Below are 21,708 nucleotides of genomic sequence, written 5' to 3'. Positions count from 1 at the left end.
GAAAAACTCATTAAAAGAATAAAAACTAATTTAAACAATTACTATAAAATCTTGAAAGTTCCAGAAGCATTCACAAGTCAAAACAAAAAACTCTATAAAGTTATAAAGTTAATTTCCATACTGAATGAACATACTGTTGCTAAGACCGTTACTAAGAAGCTAAAAAATTATAAACATTTTTAAATGCTAAATTAGAGTAATTTAGATACTGTTTTGTCTATATTTTATCTTATTTTTAGAATCAGCAATGTCGGATTGACCAGAAAAGTTGATAATTTAAATTTTCTGAGATATATACCAAAGATGTTTTTATCTACACTATGCTATCTTTACCATTAAACTAATACTCAATGAACATTGGTACATCTATTGAATCTATTAATTTAATTTAGAATTTTGGTATAGTCGTATCTTCGGATATAAAGTTTTCTAATCACTATTCTTTCATTTCAAGCAAGGAACTTTTTCGTAGCTACTTACTTTTAAAATCCTTCATCAGAAACGATTCCCAGCTTCTGATCAAAGCCTATAAAGTTTAGGTTCGACCTATCATAGAAGCTTGTACCTCTGTGTGGAACCCCCATCTTTTAAAAGATTTATATTGCTTAGAAAAAATTCCGAAATCTTTTAGACACTTTTAGTCTCTAAAAGATGTTGTATTCTTTATATTGATTACTCTTCGAGATTCAATATATCCAATCTAGAATCTCTTGAATGCTGTAGAACAAAATTTGATCTTGTAACGACCTATAGAATTATAAACAACCTTGACGATCTACCTTTAGCAGAGTTTTTTTACATTTGCTCCTTCTTACTTAATTTACGTATCAAATCACCCTTGCACACTATTTCAACTAGATATTTTTATTTCGGTGTTACATGAGAAATTTTGATATTACCTTTATCACCTTTTTGTATTTCTTATTTTTAAATGCAAATAAACCAGAAATAAAAAAAAATTAATAAATATTCTTTTGACCATATTGCCAATTCCATGTTTATATATGTCCAGGAGGCATTTATCTTTAAAAAACCCGAGTTTTTTAAATGCAAATCTGTTTGGTTTTGTATAAACAAGGTGTTAGACAGAAGTTAAAGTGGAGAGTTGTTTCAGAACTTTTTTAAATTAATTATTGTTTAAGTGCTAATTGAAATAACAATAATTTTTTTTTCGATATACACTTTATTTTATCGATTGATATTATTTTGATTATCTATTAAATAAATTAATATTGATTGAAATATTAGATGTCGCAACGTTTTGTATTTTTTATATATAAAAAAATTCTGTCATAAAAAGTTAATGTTTTGAGTAAAATATATTCATTCTTTAAAAAAATACTTAATTTCTAACTTTAAAACAAAAATTATTTAATTTAATACACATTTTAAAATTTAAATAACCTTTTGGTTTTAAAGCCTAAACAATAACCGAACTAGTGTTAAAATGACAATAGCCAATAACAAAAAAAAAAAAAAAAAACCTTTTCCAATATATACACTTTATTTAGTCAGTCAAAAGTTATTTTACAATACCGTCATATGACTTTACATCATTGTTCAAATGATAAAAATAAATTGTCCCGAGTGTGTTGTTTGAAATAATAGAAAGTCTGTTGTCTTGACTTCCCATTTTAAAATAATCCCAAAAGCGTCTCGACTGCCCAATTTGAGTATTTAGATTTTAGAGCCAAAACCCCAATCGGCTCTCAAAACAATCAAATCAACCGTATAGTTTTTCGATCATCAGGCATAAGAATCAGATCGTCATCTTTCAGTATTCTTAACGCATCATCAAATAAGGAACGACTTATTTTCTAAACATACAAGAGTTTAAGCAATAAACGAAATAAAAATGCAAATATAAGCAATAAACTAAATTAGATAAATCATTTATTTGGTTGCTTATTACACCAGAAAAGTAATATCTTTTTTTTAACACGATGTTCTTCATCCAAATTTTTTAAAATAGATAATAGTGAGCATAATTTAACATTCACATAAACATTTTCAAAAATTTCAATGGTAAATTTAAGAGTAAATGAAGAGCTTTAAAATCAAAATTAAATATAAATAAAGCGGCGAAATATTGAAAAAATTAAAATTTTGTTATATTAAAATTTTAAAATTTTCTTATATTAAAAATTTTAAAATTTTCTTATATTAAAAATTTTAAAATATATGTTTTAGTTCATTAATGTTTTTGTATTAAACAAAGTTACAAAAGCAATACGAGTTAACTTCCTGACTTAAGATTAAAAAAAAAAAAAAAAATACTTTTAAAAATAAATATGGTTTTTTGAATGTGAGCGCGAAACCAAAAATGTTATACTTGACATGAAATTTTACATATAGAATGTTTGCTTTTTTCATAACATACATATAATAGGGTATATAATAAAGGAATAAGAAATTAAAAAAAAAAAAGATTTCAGTATGTCAGTATGGGAAATTCAATTTTGATAATATTTCTAATATTTCTAAAAATACTAATGTTTGCTGCCGGGAAAACGGGATTGAAATACTTTTATTTATTAAAAAATGGAACATTTTTTACTTGAGCTCAATTTTAAAAGCTTGTAAACAAATAATATTACATATTAAAATATTATAAAGTAAAAATAAACTCTCTATAATATAACAGATAAAGTTTACATAAACATTTAATAAAACTTTCATTGACGCTTTGGGTCAAGGATAATTTTACCAAAATTAATATCGGGGAAGCTTTAAGTGAGTAATGAATATAGAGAAAGCTTTAACGGAAAAACTCTCAATGCATTGAGTCGGACAAACGTCAAGCTTTACTTTAAACTCAAAGAGCAATGGAAGATAAAACGGTGTCACCCAAGCTGCAAGCAGCCTTAAGATCTCCGCATTCCCAGGTAAAAGATCATGCATGCTCATATAGCTCATGCAAGCACCTCAAGCCACAAGTAACCCATCAACTGTAAGACAATCTACCACATTTAAGAGTTACTAATTCAGAACCAAGCTTTCCTTTTAATATTGAATTCAAATACTTTGACTAAAACTATCAATGCTCATTTATTTGATAAAATCTTTACTAATATCAACAAGATATCAGTAAAGATTTTATCAAAAATAAATAAATAAAGAGTCCAGGAGGAGAATGGACATAAACTTGGTTTACACTCATTCTCCTGTAAGCAAACTCGATGGTTGGTTATCAAATTTTCCTAAACTATGACAAAATAGAAGTTTATTAATGTAAAGTCAGCAGAAGATGTTTAAATTAAGAAGTTCTTCAGCAAAATGAAACATTTAATCTCTGCACCCAGACATTTCATTTGAAGGATCACTACCAATTAGTTGGAGATTAAGATCTTTAGCTCTTTCAATTAATCAGTTAAATAATCCTGCAAATTACTTGGCTGATTTAGACATTGATGTATAACGAATATAAGGTAGCAACCTCTCGGGTGTCACAGTGGTATGATTCCCTTTGATATTTTTTTTTCTGAAGGTGTCTGTTGCCTTATCATGGACAAGAATTAAAGTTTTATCTTTTCTATTATCAACAAAAATTATTCTATTATAGAATACTTTAAAGTATGCTTTTTGGAACAAAACTTTTATATCACATGTAATGTTGTTTTTATCTTTAAAAAGTTTTCCTGCCTTCATTATATATTTCTGTAAACCATTAATAATAGCAGCATTAGTGGTTGATGACACACAAAATCTGGCAGAGGCAACAGTACCATTACCAATATATAAGTTCTGTTATTTCTTTTGTTTTTTTAATATTGGTTTCTTTTTACTATCACTGACTTTACCACTAGCACTGACAATACCAACATTGTAATTATTAATTTTGGTTGCAAAATTCATACTTTCCACAACAAATTTAACAGCGGAAGGAGAAAATGCTTCCAATATAAACCTATGACTTTTACTTACTTAGTTTTGGAAGTTTCTTTTCATTGCTAATTGAGTCATTTGACTTAAGTAATTTTCGAACCTTTTTTTTTGGGTTTTACAGTCTCTTTAGCAACCCGATTAAATTCTTGCATAGAAGAAACTCTGTTTTTCTAGCTTGGTTTTTTTAAAAATCTAAATCTCTTTTTGCCGCATTCTGAAAATAAAGTTGCATTTGGAAAGACATTACAAAGTTCTGTGCAAGGGGCAATGTCCAAAAGTTTATTAAGTTTAAATCATTAGCATGCTTTGTGTTGAGCTATCCTTAGATAATTGCAGACCGAGTTTTAGTTCTATAGCTTTTAGCACTACAATTATGAGTTTTAGTGCATGTGCAATTTTAGAAAAAACTTGCATTTATAAATTACAGATCATGACATCACTGCAAACAATCACGCTATGCTGGAAGCTCAGTTTGGAGGTTATTCACTTATCTTAGATTTTCTGGTTTTCTTAGTAACTAATAATGCCATTTATCCCTTTTAAATATATTATGAATCTAAAAGTGCTGGAATATAAGAAAAACGGTTAATAATTAAATCTATAATAATTATAAAGATACTTATAAGGTATATTAGAATGTCAACAAATATTTAAACACAAAATAACAAAGCTGCAACATCATTTCTTCAGGAACTGTATAGTTTAAAAAGCGGAATGGCTTGGACAGTAATAACATTATGAAAAACTAAAAACATGTTATGTTTAATATGTATAAGGTAAACTAATAACATAAATAACCAAAATTTGGAGGAAAAAACACAATATTAATAAAAAAGAAAAACGTTTTTCCGGCAGCATGTTGTTTTTTCACCAAAAGGTATGTGGGTAAACTCTGGAACTTTGGTAAAGGGATAAACAAAGTAACTAAAAACTACAGAATAATTATACTTCTCTAAAATTCTCTAAAGTCAAATATGTCTCAGTTTTGCCGTAAGCAATCTGCAAAGCATAATAATTTAGGCCGTAGTTATTGTTCCGACACCGAATCCTAAAGTAAAAAAGCTATTCTTCTGACATACATGCGTGTACAACTAATTTTTTCTTAGTTGTACTTGCGTATATTATCCTTATTTAAGTCAGTCAATGCATGTACACGCTACTGTGCCTATGCCTATTTAAGTCTGTTGATGTATTTACACTCCACAGTGCCTATCCCTATTTAAGTCAGTATACTCCACTGTGACCACATTTAAATCAGTCAATTCATGTATGGATTGATGCACTTATTCTATGAAACTTTAAAATTGGAGATAAAACATTAAAATACTGTTTAAAATACTATAAATAAAACATTAAAATACTCCCTCAAATAAAGAAGATTTTAACTTCCATTGAACTAGATCAATATATTGTTGACATTATTATTATTTATATATTATTTTCCCTAAAAAATTTGATTAGCAAACATGCGCATGAATACTGTGCATGTATGTCGGAAGAATAACCATTTTACTTTGGGATACGGTGTAGGAACCATAACCATGGCCAATAACTTATTTACTTTTTAAATATAGAATGTCAGACAGTGGTTCAGAAATTGATACTTTTTATTCTTATAACTTTCTGATGCAAAACATTTGTCAGCTTTTCTTTTTTTGCATGACATTAATAGGTTCTTTAACTGTTTTGCACCATTCATGTGAGGTGATCTTTTGTTTCTGCGTTTAGTTTATATTATAAAAACATTTTTCAACTTTTCTGTTTTTTCGATGAAATTCCATTTTTTAAAATAGCATTTGCTATTTAAAAAAATGGAATTCTAAATGCAAATTGCAAAAGTTTGCAAATGACCACAGATGTTTTTGGTAACTGACTGGGTCATGTAATATATCTCGTCATTCAAAGTACCCTAGTGGTGTGGTTTTGTTTCACATTGAAAATTTCACTAAGCTCTAAATATTTTTTACACTTACACAAAACATCTGCTCATCAATAGTCAAGACGTACGGGCTTTCCATCAACAAATACGGGTGGAAGTGATATATCTATCTGAAGTTGCATAACTTTTTAATTAAATACTACTTTATTTATATCTACAGTGGGAAAGTTGGGAATTTTTTTTTTAGCATTCTCTCTATTATTTCATGACCTTGAGACATTAAGTAGATCACAGAGAGGCGTTTAAATTAAGGGTTGTTAAAAGGAAATTTATTATGTAAGTAAACTGATGATTCACGGTAAGCTTTTAGCAAAGTCTTTAAAAACGATGATTTGAAGTCAGGATTTCAAATAATTATTCTTGACAAATACTTTTCAGCATTACTTGGTATATGTTATTCGAATAGCGATACATTTTTTTAACTTTAAGAATTAAAAATTTTAACTTTGTTCCTGTTGTACTTTTTATCATCTTTGGTTTAATAAAACAAGTTAAAATTGTTTTCACCAGTTCAATTTGCTCGTCATAATTTCAGTGGACTAACGGTTCTTTTTGTTTAAAAGCTAAAATAAATGATTAAAAATAGGAAGAATTTCAATGAACAAATTAATATTAATTAAGGTTTCATTACGTTGGAAAAATAAACTTTTAACAATCCAAGATTTTCTTTCAGCACCTTGTTTTGTTAGCTTTTTCTGCTGCATTTTACACTTTCTTTTTTCTATTAGGTTTTTACTTTCATTTGAAAGCCTCTTTAAAATCTTGTCATTTTCATCTTTATACAGAGAGATGTCCTGTTTTGATAACAATAACTGTAGAATAAATTAAGGTGAAAGCATCATCTCAAGCATAGGTAGAGCACAATCTAAAACAGACAACCACTGACGAGAAACCCATTGCTTTGGAGTGTTATATGACACCTGTGATTTGACAAAATTTTTTAGAAATGTGCAAAGATCTGGACTAAACTTTAAATCAATAAAGATATCATCCAGTAAATTTTCAACTACTTTGCCGAAAAAAGAAGTAAACTTTTTGACAACATTGAGCACATGATGAAAATTATCGCCATTAATATCAAGTATGCGAGGAACCGCTTTTCTTAATCTTGTTTCAAACCCACCCAATTTTTCCCCTTATATAATTGGTAGAATCTGATAAATTGAAAACTAGATTACTTAATGGAATTGCTTCTTTGTTAAATAAATGAATAACAACATTAAAAAGATTTTCAGCATTTACCGTAACAAGCGATAATGCATAGTGTTTTAATACAACTTTATTAACTTTGTCACAAAAATATGCTATGAGTATACTGAGAACTTTCTCATTTTTTGCTAAGAAGCACTCATCTATGTTAAGGAAAAACATTTTTACTTTCATTTTATAAACAAGATCCACATGAAAAGCTTCATCTAACTCTTCTCGCAGCTTATACAAAGCAGTTGTTCTAAACATTTTTTAAATTTTTTTAAAACACAATGATCTTTAGACATTTCCATTGCGTACTCAATCATATGGGATGTTAAAGATATTGGAAGATTGTGTTCACAAATATATGCAAGTGTTGTAGCTTCTGCATTTGATGTCTGGTCTTTAAAACTTACAATAGGTTTAATGGTTAATTTGTTAATTTTTAAATTAGTAAAAAATAATGACGTTGTAGCTTGGTTCGACTTGATCATTGCGCAGTTTTGATGTTTTTTATACTGAGTGGCTAAGTAAAGATTTTTTATCTTCCATAATAAAAATCTTTACTACATATTGTACATTGTACTTAAAACATAAAATCAAATAATATTTAATTATGATGAAATCACATATTTAAATGTTCAGTTAGAGAATAAACTTACTGCTCCAGCCTTATCTATCTTTCTTATATAGGCTGAATGATACTCCAGAGTGTTTCACTATTATCTTTTTCTTGAAGCCAATTCCAGCGGAACTTGTTTTTAATATTTTTGTCTCAGAAATGTCAGATAAACTCTTAACTTCCATTTTATTATTTTTTCTTCTTGATTGTATTAATTGACAACAAACACTTTTGTAAAAAACTTTTACAACGGAGTTTAGATTATTTAACTTTTTACAAAAACGAATTTCTAAAATTTTTAAATTTCTAATATTTGAAAAAGTTTGAATGAATTAAAAAGAAAAACTTGTTACGAAAATTGATCTTGTGAAGATTTCAATTATAGAAAACATACTTATTTTAAATGCAAAGGTATTTAAAATTTTACATAACATTTTAAAAATAAATAACATAAAACATCCGGAAATTTCTGGAAAATTAAAGGAGTTTTGAATAAATTTCAAGAATTCCATGAAAAAACTCATCTATGAAATATATTCAAAATATATTTAACAATTAGCAGTAAATATAATAATAGTTTTATACACACATATAAATAAATATATATATATAAATACATAAATTTAAAATTAGTCAAGCAATTCTTTTATCTTTTTTTTATGTAATCAACAACATTATTATTTTTACAACAATTTTATTTTAAGCAACTTGATTGCCTAATCTAGTATATTTACACAAACCAAAACACTCATACACATAAGTTTTTATGAGTGTGTGTTTGAGAGATATTTCTTTTTCATTAGAAAAAGAATTTATAAATATTAATGTAAAATAAAGTCCTATTTTAATAGACTTCTTATGGTATTTTTAGCATATGTGTGCTACTTCAAATCTATATTTAATTTAAAATTTAAATTTAAAATTAAGATTCTTACTGCTTCAGATTGTTCTCTAAACTCCTCAAAAAGCTTGTAATAGTTTATTGTTGGAACTCGACCTTTAGCTTTTAACAATTCTAGTAAGGCTTTAGATGCATCAATTCTTCTTTTTCGATCTGTAATGCTTAACCCTGTGGTGAGAATATTGATATCAATCATACCAGTCTTTGGATCCATTGCAGATTGTTTCAAAGCTTCACGATGTAATCTAAGCAAAACATTTAAATATAAATATGGACTTTCGTGCACTGCAATGATCATCATTTGGTTTAACTAAACAAGTAAAAAGATATTCAAGACATTAAATCTATAGCTTAAGTAAAACTATAAGCTATAAGCTTAAACTATAGCTTAAGTAAAGAGTAATGATTCATTGTAAAAACTTAATTTAGTTTATAAATAGAAAATTTACAAAAAATACCTACAAAAAAAAATCTTTTAAAACTAAAGTTAGAAAAAAATTAATAAAATGATTAGTATAAAATTTTTACTGATAAATAAATAACAGGTTCTAACAATAAAACCAATTATGTTATTTTTTGTTAAAGTTAAAAAAGCGTAAGTTTCTATTGTTAATGACAAAGCACTTATTCGTATTCGTAGAAAATAAAATAAATGCACTTTGTTTTTATATAAAGCTTTATGCAGTCTCTGTCCCACATCATACCCAGTAAACTTGCTTTCATTGGTTGATGAATGGCATAGTAAGTGACCGGGGCCAGGTTTTGTATTTGTAGAAAATAAAATAAATGCACTTTGTTTTTATATAAAGCTTTATGCAGTCTCTGTCCCACATCATACCCAGTAAACTTACTTTCATTGGTTGGTGAATGGCATAGTAAGTGACCGGGGCCAGGTTTGTGACTGGGGCTGCATAAACACTTATACATCCTAAAGTATATTTTTTTAATTCAAAATTCATGTTATATTTTGTATATATATATGCAAATAAAAACATCATTATGATCAACATGATCATCATAATCATCATCATGATCATCATCTTTAACAGCATAAAAGAGGAAGGTTAAAGCCTGATGATGATGATAATCATCATCATCATCATCATCATCATCATCATCATCATCATCATCATCATCATCATCATCATCATCATCATCATCATCATCATCATAAGGCTTTAGCTTTCCTCTTTTATGCTCTGTTATTTTCAGTTTACTAAATATTGTATTTTACCTCAGATGTTAGGTTATAGAAACTTTTGGTTAATCTTTAACAGTGTCTAAAGTAAGTCTAACATTTAATCTCTAATTCATGGGTCTAATTTTTTTACATTACAATTGTAATTGAGTTATTTGCAAAGAAATCTTACTCTAATTTGACTTTTGAATATAATGGTCATACTCTTCCTGACAGTTAAACAGATTAACGCTTTGTTAAATATCGAAATCACTCTGGCTTCCAATGCTTAAGTTAGTTCTCAATTGAACACATCTACAGTTTGTGCTCTAGATAGATTTTGATCATAGTCTTAAAAAAGTGTTCTCCAGAACTTTCTTCAATTAAAAAAAAATAAATAACTAACTTTTAAAAAGTGCTAAATAAGTGGTTCCAATTTTTCAAAACTCTAGAAAACACTTTGATCTATCCACTATCCTGTGATTAGTATTCACTCTGTTATTAGTTTCTTTATATAAAGGTTTTAAGGTTATGAAACTATTTCTTTTTAACTGCAGATTTTAATTGTTTAGAACAAGCAGCCATTTTTAAATTTTCTGTAATTGGCCTATGGATTTAAATTCTGGACTTAAAATCCAAACGTTTTGTTAGACAACTAAACTTATCTATTTACTGCAAAAAAATATTGCAATATTGTTGGCATTCCTATATTGATGAACAACAACTCTCTTACTCTCAGACAAAGTCTAAATTAACATTGCAAATTTAATTTAGACTCATTAAAGTCACATTGCAAATGTAATTAGACCTGTTTTATCTGCCAAGCTTGAGCCACTCTCCCATTGTTGTAAGGTTGTGTTTCTTTCTTTTTACTACTAATACAATCATGGTCAATGCTCAAACGAGCTATTATCTCTATAACAGTAAACCAAAACTCATTCTTGCTTGGTTTTTTATTCAACAAGTTGCATCCTTTTACTTCATCTGTCCCTTCATGCAATAAAAACTTTTATTATCCCAGTTACTTTCCTATATAACATAAAAAACAACAACTTATAACTCTTTATGTTACTCATCTTCATGTTTTCTTTTTTTATACAACTTACAACTTTTTAAGTCTTCAGTTATTCTAGTATTTTAACTTATTCTCTATTTAAAAAAAACTCATAACTTATTAGTGGTTGCAATCTTTCTGGAAGTAAATTAGAGTTTAAAAATATGTAAATGCATGCAAGTATTTAATAAATAGTAAATGTAAGCATAAAATTATAATATATAAAGTATTATAAATTTTCTAGCCCCGCCTATCAACCTCTACTAAATCTTATCATTTTTCCATTTGCGCGTGAGCTATTTTATAAAATTTGCCATCTTTAACTTTTTAACTAACGTCAGTTTCCTTATTATTTCTTAAGTATTGATTTCTATTTGTTATAAATTTATTTGAGTTCATTAACAAATAATAAGAAACCTTGTAATTCAGAACAGGTTATAATATAATATAACAACAAATTATAGTTTAATGTAATACATAACATTATTACTTGGCATGGTTTATAGTACTATTATATAATATATTTTCATAGCTTGTACCATATTTATAATATAAGTTATATCTAAATTGCTTTAAAATCAATTGCTTTATTTTATACTTTACAATGGTTTTCTTTCATTACTTAGTTATAACATTTTTTTTATACAATAATTCTCATTTTTTATAGTTTACTATACATACATACAAACATACATATAATAGCAATTATTTCAGTGCCGGATTAAGGCATAAATATTATCTGTTTTGAAATTTTGAGTTTTGAAAATTATTTTTTTGGTTAATTTCTTAAATCTTTCAGAGATTTTAGTGAAAAGTTTTTCCTTATTTTTTAAATATTTTTCTTTGAAATCACTGGTTTAAGTTTTTAACCAGTGTATTTGTATGCATTTATATTTTATTTGTAGGCATTTATATTTTTAAACTATAACTAAAATATATTGATTGCAACTAACCAATTTTAATGCTTTTTGTTCAATATTTTTTGTATCGCCACTTATACTCAGATGATTACAAAATGTTGAATGCTAAAGCTACATAATCATCAGATACTCTAGATAGAAATTAAGCGAAAGAGATATAGTATGTCCTAGTCACTTATAAAAATGCAATACATATTTTTCTGATTATTGTTAGTTAATAGTTATTGCTTATTTATTGTACTAAACAATTTATCTTTATCTTTAAGGGCTATATAAAAGTTCAAAATATGCCATGAAATCGTGGATCATAATGTTAATTTTTTCTATTATATGTAAGAACTTTTAGATTTGAATGATAGTTGAACATATCTAGCCATTTTAGCCATTTTATCACAAGAAATATCAAGAAACACATATACTCCAAATGTGTGTAGGCTGTTCGGGTTTTTTAAATGACTTGTTATTACACGACTTTTTGTAATGTAACTTTTATTGTAATTGAATTTATTAATGAAATGATTTAAATAAATTGAAAAGCCTGATAAATAACTTAGTTTAGGCATTAAAATCTTATTCAACTGGAAATTATTTTCATTTATATGACACAAATTATTATTTGGCAACTAGTCGAGTTGTGAAAAAAGCAAGACAAGTTTTTGATGATAATGATGTTGACGATCAACTGAAAAAATAAATGTGACATGACATGTGTACAACTAAACCTTTATTTGAAAAGCTCAAAGTTCCATTCATTGTCGTCAGTAAGTACAACTTTTTTTGGTGACAATTAAGTGAATAGCTGCTAAATATTTATTTTTATCAATTTAACATTCACATTTTGAAAGTATGAGAAAGGTGGATATAAAGCAGATGTTAAATGATGCATCAAATGTTGGTTAACATGCGAGAAAGATTGCAGTAAAATGTGAAAGCATGGTTTGACATGCGAGAAAGATTGCAGTAAAATGTGAAGTCAAGGAGTTTCGATAGTTAGCACCATAAGATCGAATAAATGATGGCCAAGCTTTTGCTAATTCTAAACCTTTATTTGAATATGAATTGTGTTTTAAATAACTTTTATTGAAATATAAAATATTTATCAATATATAACATATTGCAAAAAACAGTGGACTTTTTTTTGCAATATGTTATATATTGATACTTTTTAAATTCCATTATATAACATTTTGAAATATTTCATCAATTATACATTTTTGTGTATACCTTTTTTGAGTGACTTATACATTGACTTATTTTCATATTTTTCCTCAGGCAATTTATTACATCTTAGAATTAAAGAAAAAAGAGGAGTTTTAATTTAAATTCTCTTATGTGCTAAGTATTAGTTATAATAGACGTAACTAAATAAAAATAAAAAAAGCAAAATTAACATAAAAATGAGCAATGGCAAAGCAACGCTGGTTAAAAGTAATTAAATATAAATAAACAAATATAAAAGGAATCAAAAATATCATAAAAATGAGCACTAGTGAAGCAACGGCTAAACGCTTGTTAAAAATCAACTGCCATGCATGGGCCATTCATTAAACTGTGAGCAACACTTGGCTTAGGCCATGCTTGTCGGCCAATGGTGGACCAGCCATGACACCGATGGTAGGCCATCCATGGAACAAGTATGGCAAGTTTGCTGGGATACCCATAAAAAAATTTTTATTCTCACCCCGTTCCCATCAATAAAGTAAACTTAACAAACCAGTAAACTACATCTGAATAACTAAAATATAGAAAAATCTTGTATTTTAACCATTTTTTGTCAATTCATAAATTAAAACTGTCCATGGTTCAATTAAATGGTTATGCATACCAATAATTTGTTCAAACCATACAGAAATAACATAATATTTCAAGCCATGTATTAATAACTGTATAATGTTGGTTATACTCTGTTTCTTAACTATCATATTTAACACCTATTAGCGCTATCACAGAATCACTAAGCCCGTTATTAGTATTACTGTAATTAATTAAAAAATTTTGCATTTATTACCGCACTAACTATGGTAATATCAGAATTCTAGTTATAATGTTACTCTCTACTCTATACTTAAAAAGTCCAGAGTTCATTAATTTTAAGTAATATTTTGATCTACTATTAGGAAGCTCCCTCTGAAAATTAATAAAGAATGCCACAAAAAGGATACAGGTACAACTTTTAAGTAAAAATAAAAATCATAAAATATAAATGCCAATGCAAAGAAAAACAAATATAGAGCTATAAACAGAGTTTAGAGATAACTTAAGTAACATACATTAAAATAAAAAAAATATAACAACCTTTTTGCTTCCTCAACGTCTACTACTTGGACAAATTTTGAGAACCTATAAAAAAAAATTAGCTTATTTTAGACAATTTAAAAACGCAATAAAATAAAAAATCTTCAAAAGTATGTGCAGTAGCATTTTGTGTATATACCCTAAAAAAACAATAGAATTAAAGATAAAGATGTGCAGATAACAGATGGCATTAAACATAAAGATATATATTTCTCAGTGTATATGTCTCTGAAAGTATTGCACCTAACCTGTTTCTTTGTGTAGTGGATAAGAGTTGTGCTTCATAGTTTATAGCTAGGTGAGTTGCAAATAAAATTAAATAAAAAAATAAATAATACAGATTAGTGTTTAAATATGAGGAAAAAGAATTACAATTAGCTCCTGGTTCACAAAAAAAAATTAATTGTTAACCAAGAGCTTGTTTCTACAGCTTTGTTGTTAAAACATTTGCATTATTTATGTTAAAATGTTTGGTTTTTACAGAACATTTTGTAAACTTTAAAAACAGAATTTACATTAATTAACTTCTTAAAGAAATTCTAAATACTCTAAAAAATTTAAATGAATTAAAATTCCACAATTACTTTAAAAAAAAAAAAAACTTATTATAAATACAGATCTATTTTATAAAAATTTTAGTAATAGAAAATATAGCTCCTAACATACGCTGCTGTTTCTAAAATTTTATGTATTTTTTATCACAAATCATTTGAAAAAAAAAGACAGAAATTTTCAGGAACTCAAAGCAGTTTTAAGAGAACTTCTAGAATTCCAAAAATTCTTGCAAGAAAATCATCTTATAATTCTAAATCAAGCTTCTCGGTAAATCATCTCAGCTTCTTATCACTGTATTAAAGATATCCTTAATGGACTCTCTTTCATTTCCAATAACTTCTGGGGTACCATAAACTTCCACCATAGGTTCAGTAATGCTTCTTATCTATATCGACAATCTTGCTGACAATTTTACTTTTAAATGGCACCTATTTAACCAAAATCTTACCACATTCTTCTATTGATGCCCTTAAAGGCAAAGTCCAAAAATAGATTGCAAATGTATTTGTACCTCAAACTTTAGACTACCTTATTATCTTAAAACTCAAAATCACATTCTCTTTTTTACAAATACTACTAAAATAAGCAAAAATGAGTTATTATATCTTGTTCTACTAGTCGACTCCCAATACTGCGTGACTGCATTTAACTGAACTTTTTATATAAAGGAGAATAAGTAATAAAAATCAAAGAAAAATGAACAGATGTTCAGAATGAACACAGATTTATATTAAGGAGAAAAAGATTATGCATAAATTACAGTCAAAAGTAATTTTATTGTTAAAGCATACCTAAAACAAACAAAACACATAAGCAATAAATATAAAGAATTAACCATAAATCTTCATTGAATAAAAAAGTTAAACTTATTTGAAAACAAATATATATATATATATATATATATATATATATATATATATATATATATATATATATACACATACACACATATATCCTCGAAATTAGGGTCGGCATTCCTAAAACCTAAAAGTGTTTGATGTCGGCAAAAAATTGCTGACCTTGTTTCAATGTTTTATCATAACCTCTTTGTGTCAACCTTTAAAAGTTTAAGGACCTCATTTTTTCCAATTCTTAGAGTTACATATGTAAGCATAGATAAACCAATACTTAAAGTAAACCAACACAAAATGATATAAGATAAAGAAAATCATTATTACTTTTGTTTAATCATAATTTATGTAGTGGAAGTAATAAACTTCTCCTCAGAATCATTTACTATTACATGCGTAATAGGGTTAGGTTATTAGTTAGACATCACAATTGTGGAGGCTTTTTGTAGTTAAAACCCTCTATTAACTATATAACTCCTGAACATGCACCTTGACAAATAAGGCCGCTGCATAGAGAAACAGGTTGGGTGCAGTACTGCCAAGGACATGGCGGCGATCCAACTCAGAACCTCTTGCTTATAAAGCAAGCACTCTACCAATATAACACTAATGCATAATGTCATTTATATATATATATATATAATTAATGTTATAACAATCATGTTAGGCGCAATATATAATTTTAAAACTTTTTATTATTATTTTTTATTCTCAAAAACCTGTATCATTATTCGAAAAACTTTTACATGCATCCTTTTTTCCACAAAATTTATGCAAAAAAATATATTTTGTAAAATCATTGTTTTTTATAAAACTATGTTTATTTTTATTGCTTTGCAAATGTTAATTTTATCATTTTGGTTTATTTATAAATACTAGATATTATTTACAAAATAAAAAATAAAAAAATTTAAACCTCATTTTTGCATGTGCTTCAGCCATTCGGATCAAAGCTTCTAATTGACGAGGATATGCAGATACTGCTCCTCGACTTCCCCCTGCTTTTCGCATATCTTTTTAAAAACAAAAAAGCTTGGTTAAAACTTTTAACATAAAATCATTTAAAAAAAAAAAATTTTTTTAATTAAAAATTATTTTAATAACAATAATAATTAACACAAATTAAAACTTACCAACATAAGAACTTATCAAGAGTTGTCCAGCTTCTTCACTGAGTTTTGGTACTATATTATTTTTGGCATATGATATATAGTCCTTTAGAGTACTCATATCCTATTTAAAATTGCAAATACAAATTTGTAAAAATAATACTTAACTATAAGGAAAGCTTGATATATATACACCAACGACCATAATTATTCGAACGATCAGACTTTTTGAAATAAGATATCATAGTTTTACTTACTATTGGGAGTAAAACTGTAAGCAAAGTCTACCTGATTTTTATGTTATCTTTATCGACTTATCCAATTTGTCAAAGTCAATTTTATGCCACTAACTAATAAGTTTTGTCCACATCTTTTGCGACATTTGACATTAGTTTTTGACATTACTTTTATTTCCTCCCATAAAAATCCGATAGCAGAGAGATCTTGTGATTGGGGAGGCTAAATCATTTTATTTAATATTTGTTTGTTCTTAAACTCATTCAAATAACTTAAGTTTTTGAAAAATATGTTTATAGAATTAAGCTTCAAGTAATTTTCTTTTGAAAAAATGAATAGCTTTAACCCATCTTTACGAAGGTGTAGCATAATTTTACAAGTAAATTACTTTTGTCATTTCTCCTTCTATTTTTACAAAGCCACTTGCGGCATTCTAACCAAAACAGCACAACTCCTTAACACTAAATCCACCATGTTTTACAGTCAATAATACACACGATTTTATCATAAATTCAACAATTTTTTTTCTTCTAGACAAACAATCTTATCTTAAAACCAAAGATTTAAAACTTCGGTAAAAAAAGTAAAACTAAAAAAAATTCAAACAAATAAAAAATAATTAAGACACATTTTTGATGTATTTTATTTTAATTTCCTTTTATGATTTTTTGTTTGTGACAAATGAAAAATGTTATCAGAGTTAGAAATAATTAAAAAGTAGACGATCAAATAATTTTTTAGACAATAATTGATTGAAAACTTCATTTGAACAGAATTTAGATTTTAAATAATGGCTAAAAAATAATTAAAACCCCCTAAAATTATGCAATATTTCTTTGTTTTGCGCCACCTCTCGTTTCTGAGGGGACACACCCACTCCCCTGTTTTTCTTTTTTTTTAAAAGATTGATGATTTTTATAAAAAATTGAGGAATTTTTTGCAAAATGAGGTAGTGTGCCCCCCACTTTGAAAACTGTGTTGTCGGTCCTGTACGAAAAAACCATTGATTTCTCACCCGACCTCCTAAACTTCATGGGAAAAAAATTCAGTTGAAAATCGTCTATGTTGATTAAAAGTTTGTTTTTTGTAAACGATCATTTAGCAAAAACCTAATTTAAAATGACCTACGCAAAGTATTAAACTTTCATTTATTTTTTGTAATTAAAATTGCAGAAAATGTATCTTTCTCTTGTGTATTCTCATATTATTTTGTTTTACTTTACAGTTTTTATACCTGTATAAATTAGTTTCTTTTTTGCAATATTATCTGCTATTATTGTTGTTCAATATATTATAGCAAAAATATAATTGAAAACGTAATTTAAATGAGACAGTCTAGATTAAGTAGATAGGAATTATCAACATCTGAAACTATCAAGAAGTTTATTGGTTGAAGCAATATTTTTTAACTGGTTAATAATATTTCTACACAGTTTAAAGTAACACTAAAACAAAATTTTTTAAATTATTTTTATTAGTTACAGCACTTAAAGGTCTATGTCTGTTAAAAATATTTTTAAAGATACCTGGTACCAGGTGCATCAACAAAATAGCCGCTTCCAGGTACATCAACAAAATAGCTGCTTCCAGGTACCCAGTAAAACCACCAAATTACTGGGTCCCCGGGTCCGAACCGGGTACCGGGTATATAAAATGTATATATATAAACTTGGCAGTAGTCAGTTTAATATTTATGATATTATTAAAACTTGATTACTAAAAGCTATACAAGTAACATTTTTTAACACCACAATGTATATTGTTACTATATAAGTATAATTTTACCACTGATTCAGCATCTGCTTCTACATCGGACATATGATAAAGTGAAACTAAATGTGATGCTAATCTTCTATCAAAATGCTCATCTTGAGGATCCAGCATTAAAAATATCAAGTCAAATCTAAATTAGAAAGTCAAATCTAAATTAGAAAAAAAGCTAAAAATAAATTTTCATTTAACAACCACTAATGTAAAAATTGGAATTTACAAACTGTGCAGCATTTTGAATTAAGATGTAACTAGTAATATGGAGTTTCAAGTGATTTTGAGCATTTTCTTTTTAGTTGAATTGAAACCTTAATTAATTTTAATCAAATTTAAACCTATTAATTTTGATCAAATTCAAACCACCTTTAAAATCTAAACATAATTTAAAAAAAATTCAAGTTGAATTGTATGTGCAAAAATTAAAATTAGAGTTGAATTGTATATACAAAAAAGTAGACTAACAACAAAGCAACAGCATTATAAAGAATGAGACATATCAAAAATATTTATTAAATACTAAAAGTTATTATAAAAGTTTGCCACCAAAGGTTGAACACGATATATGCATACCAGTGTATAGATATTATGCATAAGAATGTATTGTAAAAGTATGTCATATAATAAGTTACATTTTATCATATAAAAAAAGATTAACAATATGTTATATGCAGTGAAAGAAACTGTTGTTTGAACTAAACTGAGGAATCAAAGCCCACAAAAAATGATAAAACAACACTGCCATAATCATTACAACATTATGATCTATGGGACCTTGTTATATGTGTTGGACGAGGGTTAAAAGATCATCAAATGATCTAAAACTTGGTACAAATTCATATTTTAGCATATTGAACAAAATATGAGAAGTCCACCATTACGGTAGCCACAAAATTTTATAAGTTAAATTCCAGGACTTTTTGTTACATTTTCCAGGACATTTTATATCCTATTAAATATTATCAATTATCTTTTCATTCGATATGATTGAATAACAAAATACTATGTTAATATTAGAGTCTAAAATAATTTGATTGTCAACTAAATCAACTAATACATTAATAAAATTATCTGAATAAAAATTTAATAACCATATATGAATATGAATATATCTATATCTATATCTATCTATCTATATATATATCTATCTATCTATCTATCTATCTATATATATCTATCTATCTATATATATATCTATATATATATATATCTATATATATATATATCTATATATATATCTATATCTATATATATATATATATCTATATATATATCTATATCTATATATATATCTATATATATATATATATATATATATATATATATATATATATATATATATATATATATATATATATATATATATCTATATATATATATCTATATATATATCTATCTATCTATCTATCTATCTATCTATCTATCTATATATATATATATGTGTGTGTGTGTGTGTGTGTGTGTGTGTGTGTGTGTGTGTGTGTGTGTGTGTGTGTGTGTGTGTGTGTGTGTATATATATACACACACGCACACAAATATATATATATACACTATCTGATTTGGGCCTCACAAAAATTAAAGCCCACTTTCCAAATTCAAGGACTTTTTTTTAAAATCAGTAATAACTAGAAAGTAAGAAGTAAACTAATATATTAGGGCAACTAATATATAAGTTGCCTTGTGCCTCACATTTTCTCTGATATATATAATAAATTGACCTCTCTATATATAATAAACTGAAATAAACTGATTAGGTTAGAAAATATTAAAAGCAACTATGTTACTATGCTAGTTACATAGCAATGATTACATTAAAAAACAAGTTGAAAATTTTGAAGTCATTCTACAGTAATTAAAAATTGTTGTCATTATACCTCGATAACAACGTATGTGGTAATTGAATATTTTCTACTGTAGTAAGGTTAGGATCCCATTGCGATTTTTGTGGATTCGCTGCTGCCAAGATAGAAGTACGAGCATTTAATTGACAAATGATTCCAGCTTTTGCAATAGAAAGTGTTTGTTGCTCCTAAAATGTTTTTTAAATAATTTTATAAACATAAAATATTCAAAAAAATTATAGTATACAATAAGGGCTCAACAAACCGAGGATTGCTTAGTAAAAAATTAACAAAAACAACAACAACAAAAAAAAACTCAAGTTTGAAGACATTTCTTTATTTAAGCATCAACGGTTGCTCAAAAATTTAAAAAACAAACGTAGCATTTTACTGTTTTAGTAATTAAGTTTGTTTTTGAATATTGATTTCACATTAAATAGCATTACTTTATGCTTTAAAGATATAGATATGTTACACTACTTTATGTTTCAAAGATATTTCAAAGATAAAGATTTTTCACTTTTTGTCTTTTTTTATAGAAATTATCAAAATAAGAAGTGTGCTCTTTTTACTTTAATTATACTACCAAATAAAATTTGTAAAACTGCACATGCCTGCCTGAAGATCTCCATCGTAAATTACATACAGTGAAGACTGTTGCTATTTGTTATAAATATTGAGAATGTCATGTATTAAATAGCATATAATGTAATTAATAAGTACTATATACAATTACTTATGAATACTATGAAAATATGCGATTACTAATAAATCAAAAATCATTTGATGACAAACTTGTATTTTAAACCTAAACATTAAAAATATGCTCTTTTTTTTTCACAAGTGGTAATTATAGTATGTTGAATATATATTAAAAACATTTGAAAAAATAAAAACTGCATTAAAACATTCTTACTTACCATAACTTCATGAAGAACAGACCTTGTACTTTCGGACATTTTATCAAACTCATCAATGCAACAAATGCCATTATCACTTAACACAAGTGCTCCTCTTAAATAAAATAATGATTATTTAATAAAAATCTAATCCATATCACTTAATATATTATTTAAAAAATCTATTAAAAATAATGTAAAATATACTTTTACAAAATTAAATTTAGTAAACTTTTTTCTGTTGAGTTTTTTTTTAATGTTAAGTTATATTTAAAAAAAAAAATTTTTCTTTTCTTTTCTTTTAACGTTTTTCAAATAAAACTAATGTTTAAAACAAATATATTAAATGTACATATCTATCTTTTAATCTCTCTATTGTTATGTGTGTGTGTATATATATATATATATATATATATATATATATATATATATATATATATATATATATATATATATATATATAT

The 21,708-nt window shown here is 26.4% G+C and overlaps 1 protein-coding gene across 1 annotated transcript in view; it reads right to left on the bottom strand.

The window, feature by feature from the left end:
• Positions 1-1,485: 1,485 nt before the first annotated feature.
• LOC100202591 (DNA replication licensing factor mcm4-A) overlaps positions 1,486-21,708 on the bottom strand; it is a 57,966-nt gene continuing 37,743 nt past the window's right edge. Inside the window, exons 14-21 of the mRNA XM_065819369.1 lie at positions 21,266-21,359; positions 20,379-20,533; positions 18,522-18,639; positions 16,524-16,623; positions 16,307-16,403; positions 13,985-14,029; positions 8,573-8,783; positions 1,486-1,817 (exon numbers count right to left, since the gene is read on the bottom strand). Of these exons, the coding sequence (XP_065675441.1) occupies positions 1,719-1,817; positions 8,573-8,783; positions 13,985-14,029; positions 16,307-16,403; positions 16,524-16,623; positions 18,522-18,639; positions 20,379-20,533; positions 21,266-21,359 (919 nt within the window). The 3' untranslated portion in view covers positions 1,486-1,718. The remainder of the gene's footprint in view (positions 1,818-8,572; positions 8,784-13,984; positions 14,030-16,306; positions 16,404-16,523; positions 16,624-18,521; positions 18,640-20,378; positions 20,534-21,265; positions 21,360-21,708) is intronic.

The sequence above is a fragment of the Hydra vulgaris genome, chromosome 15, assembly GCF_038396675.1.
Source record: "Hydra vulgaris chromosome 15, alternate assembly HydraT2T_AEP".
NCBI lineage: Eukaryota > Metazoa > Cnidaria > Hydrozoa > Anthoathecata > Hydridae > Hydra > Hydra vulgaris.
This window is presented reverse-complemented; position numbering and strand designations above follow the sequence as displayed.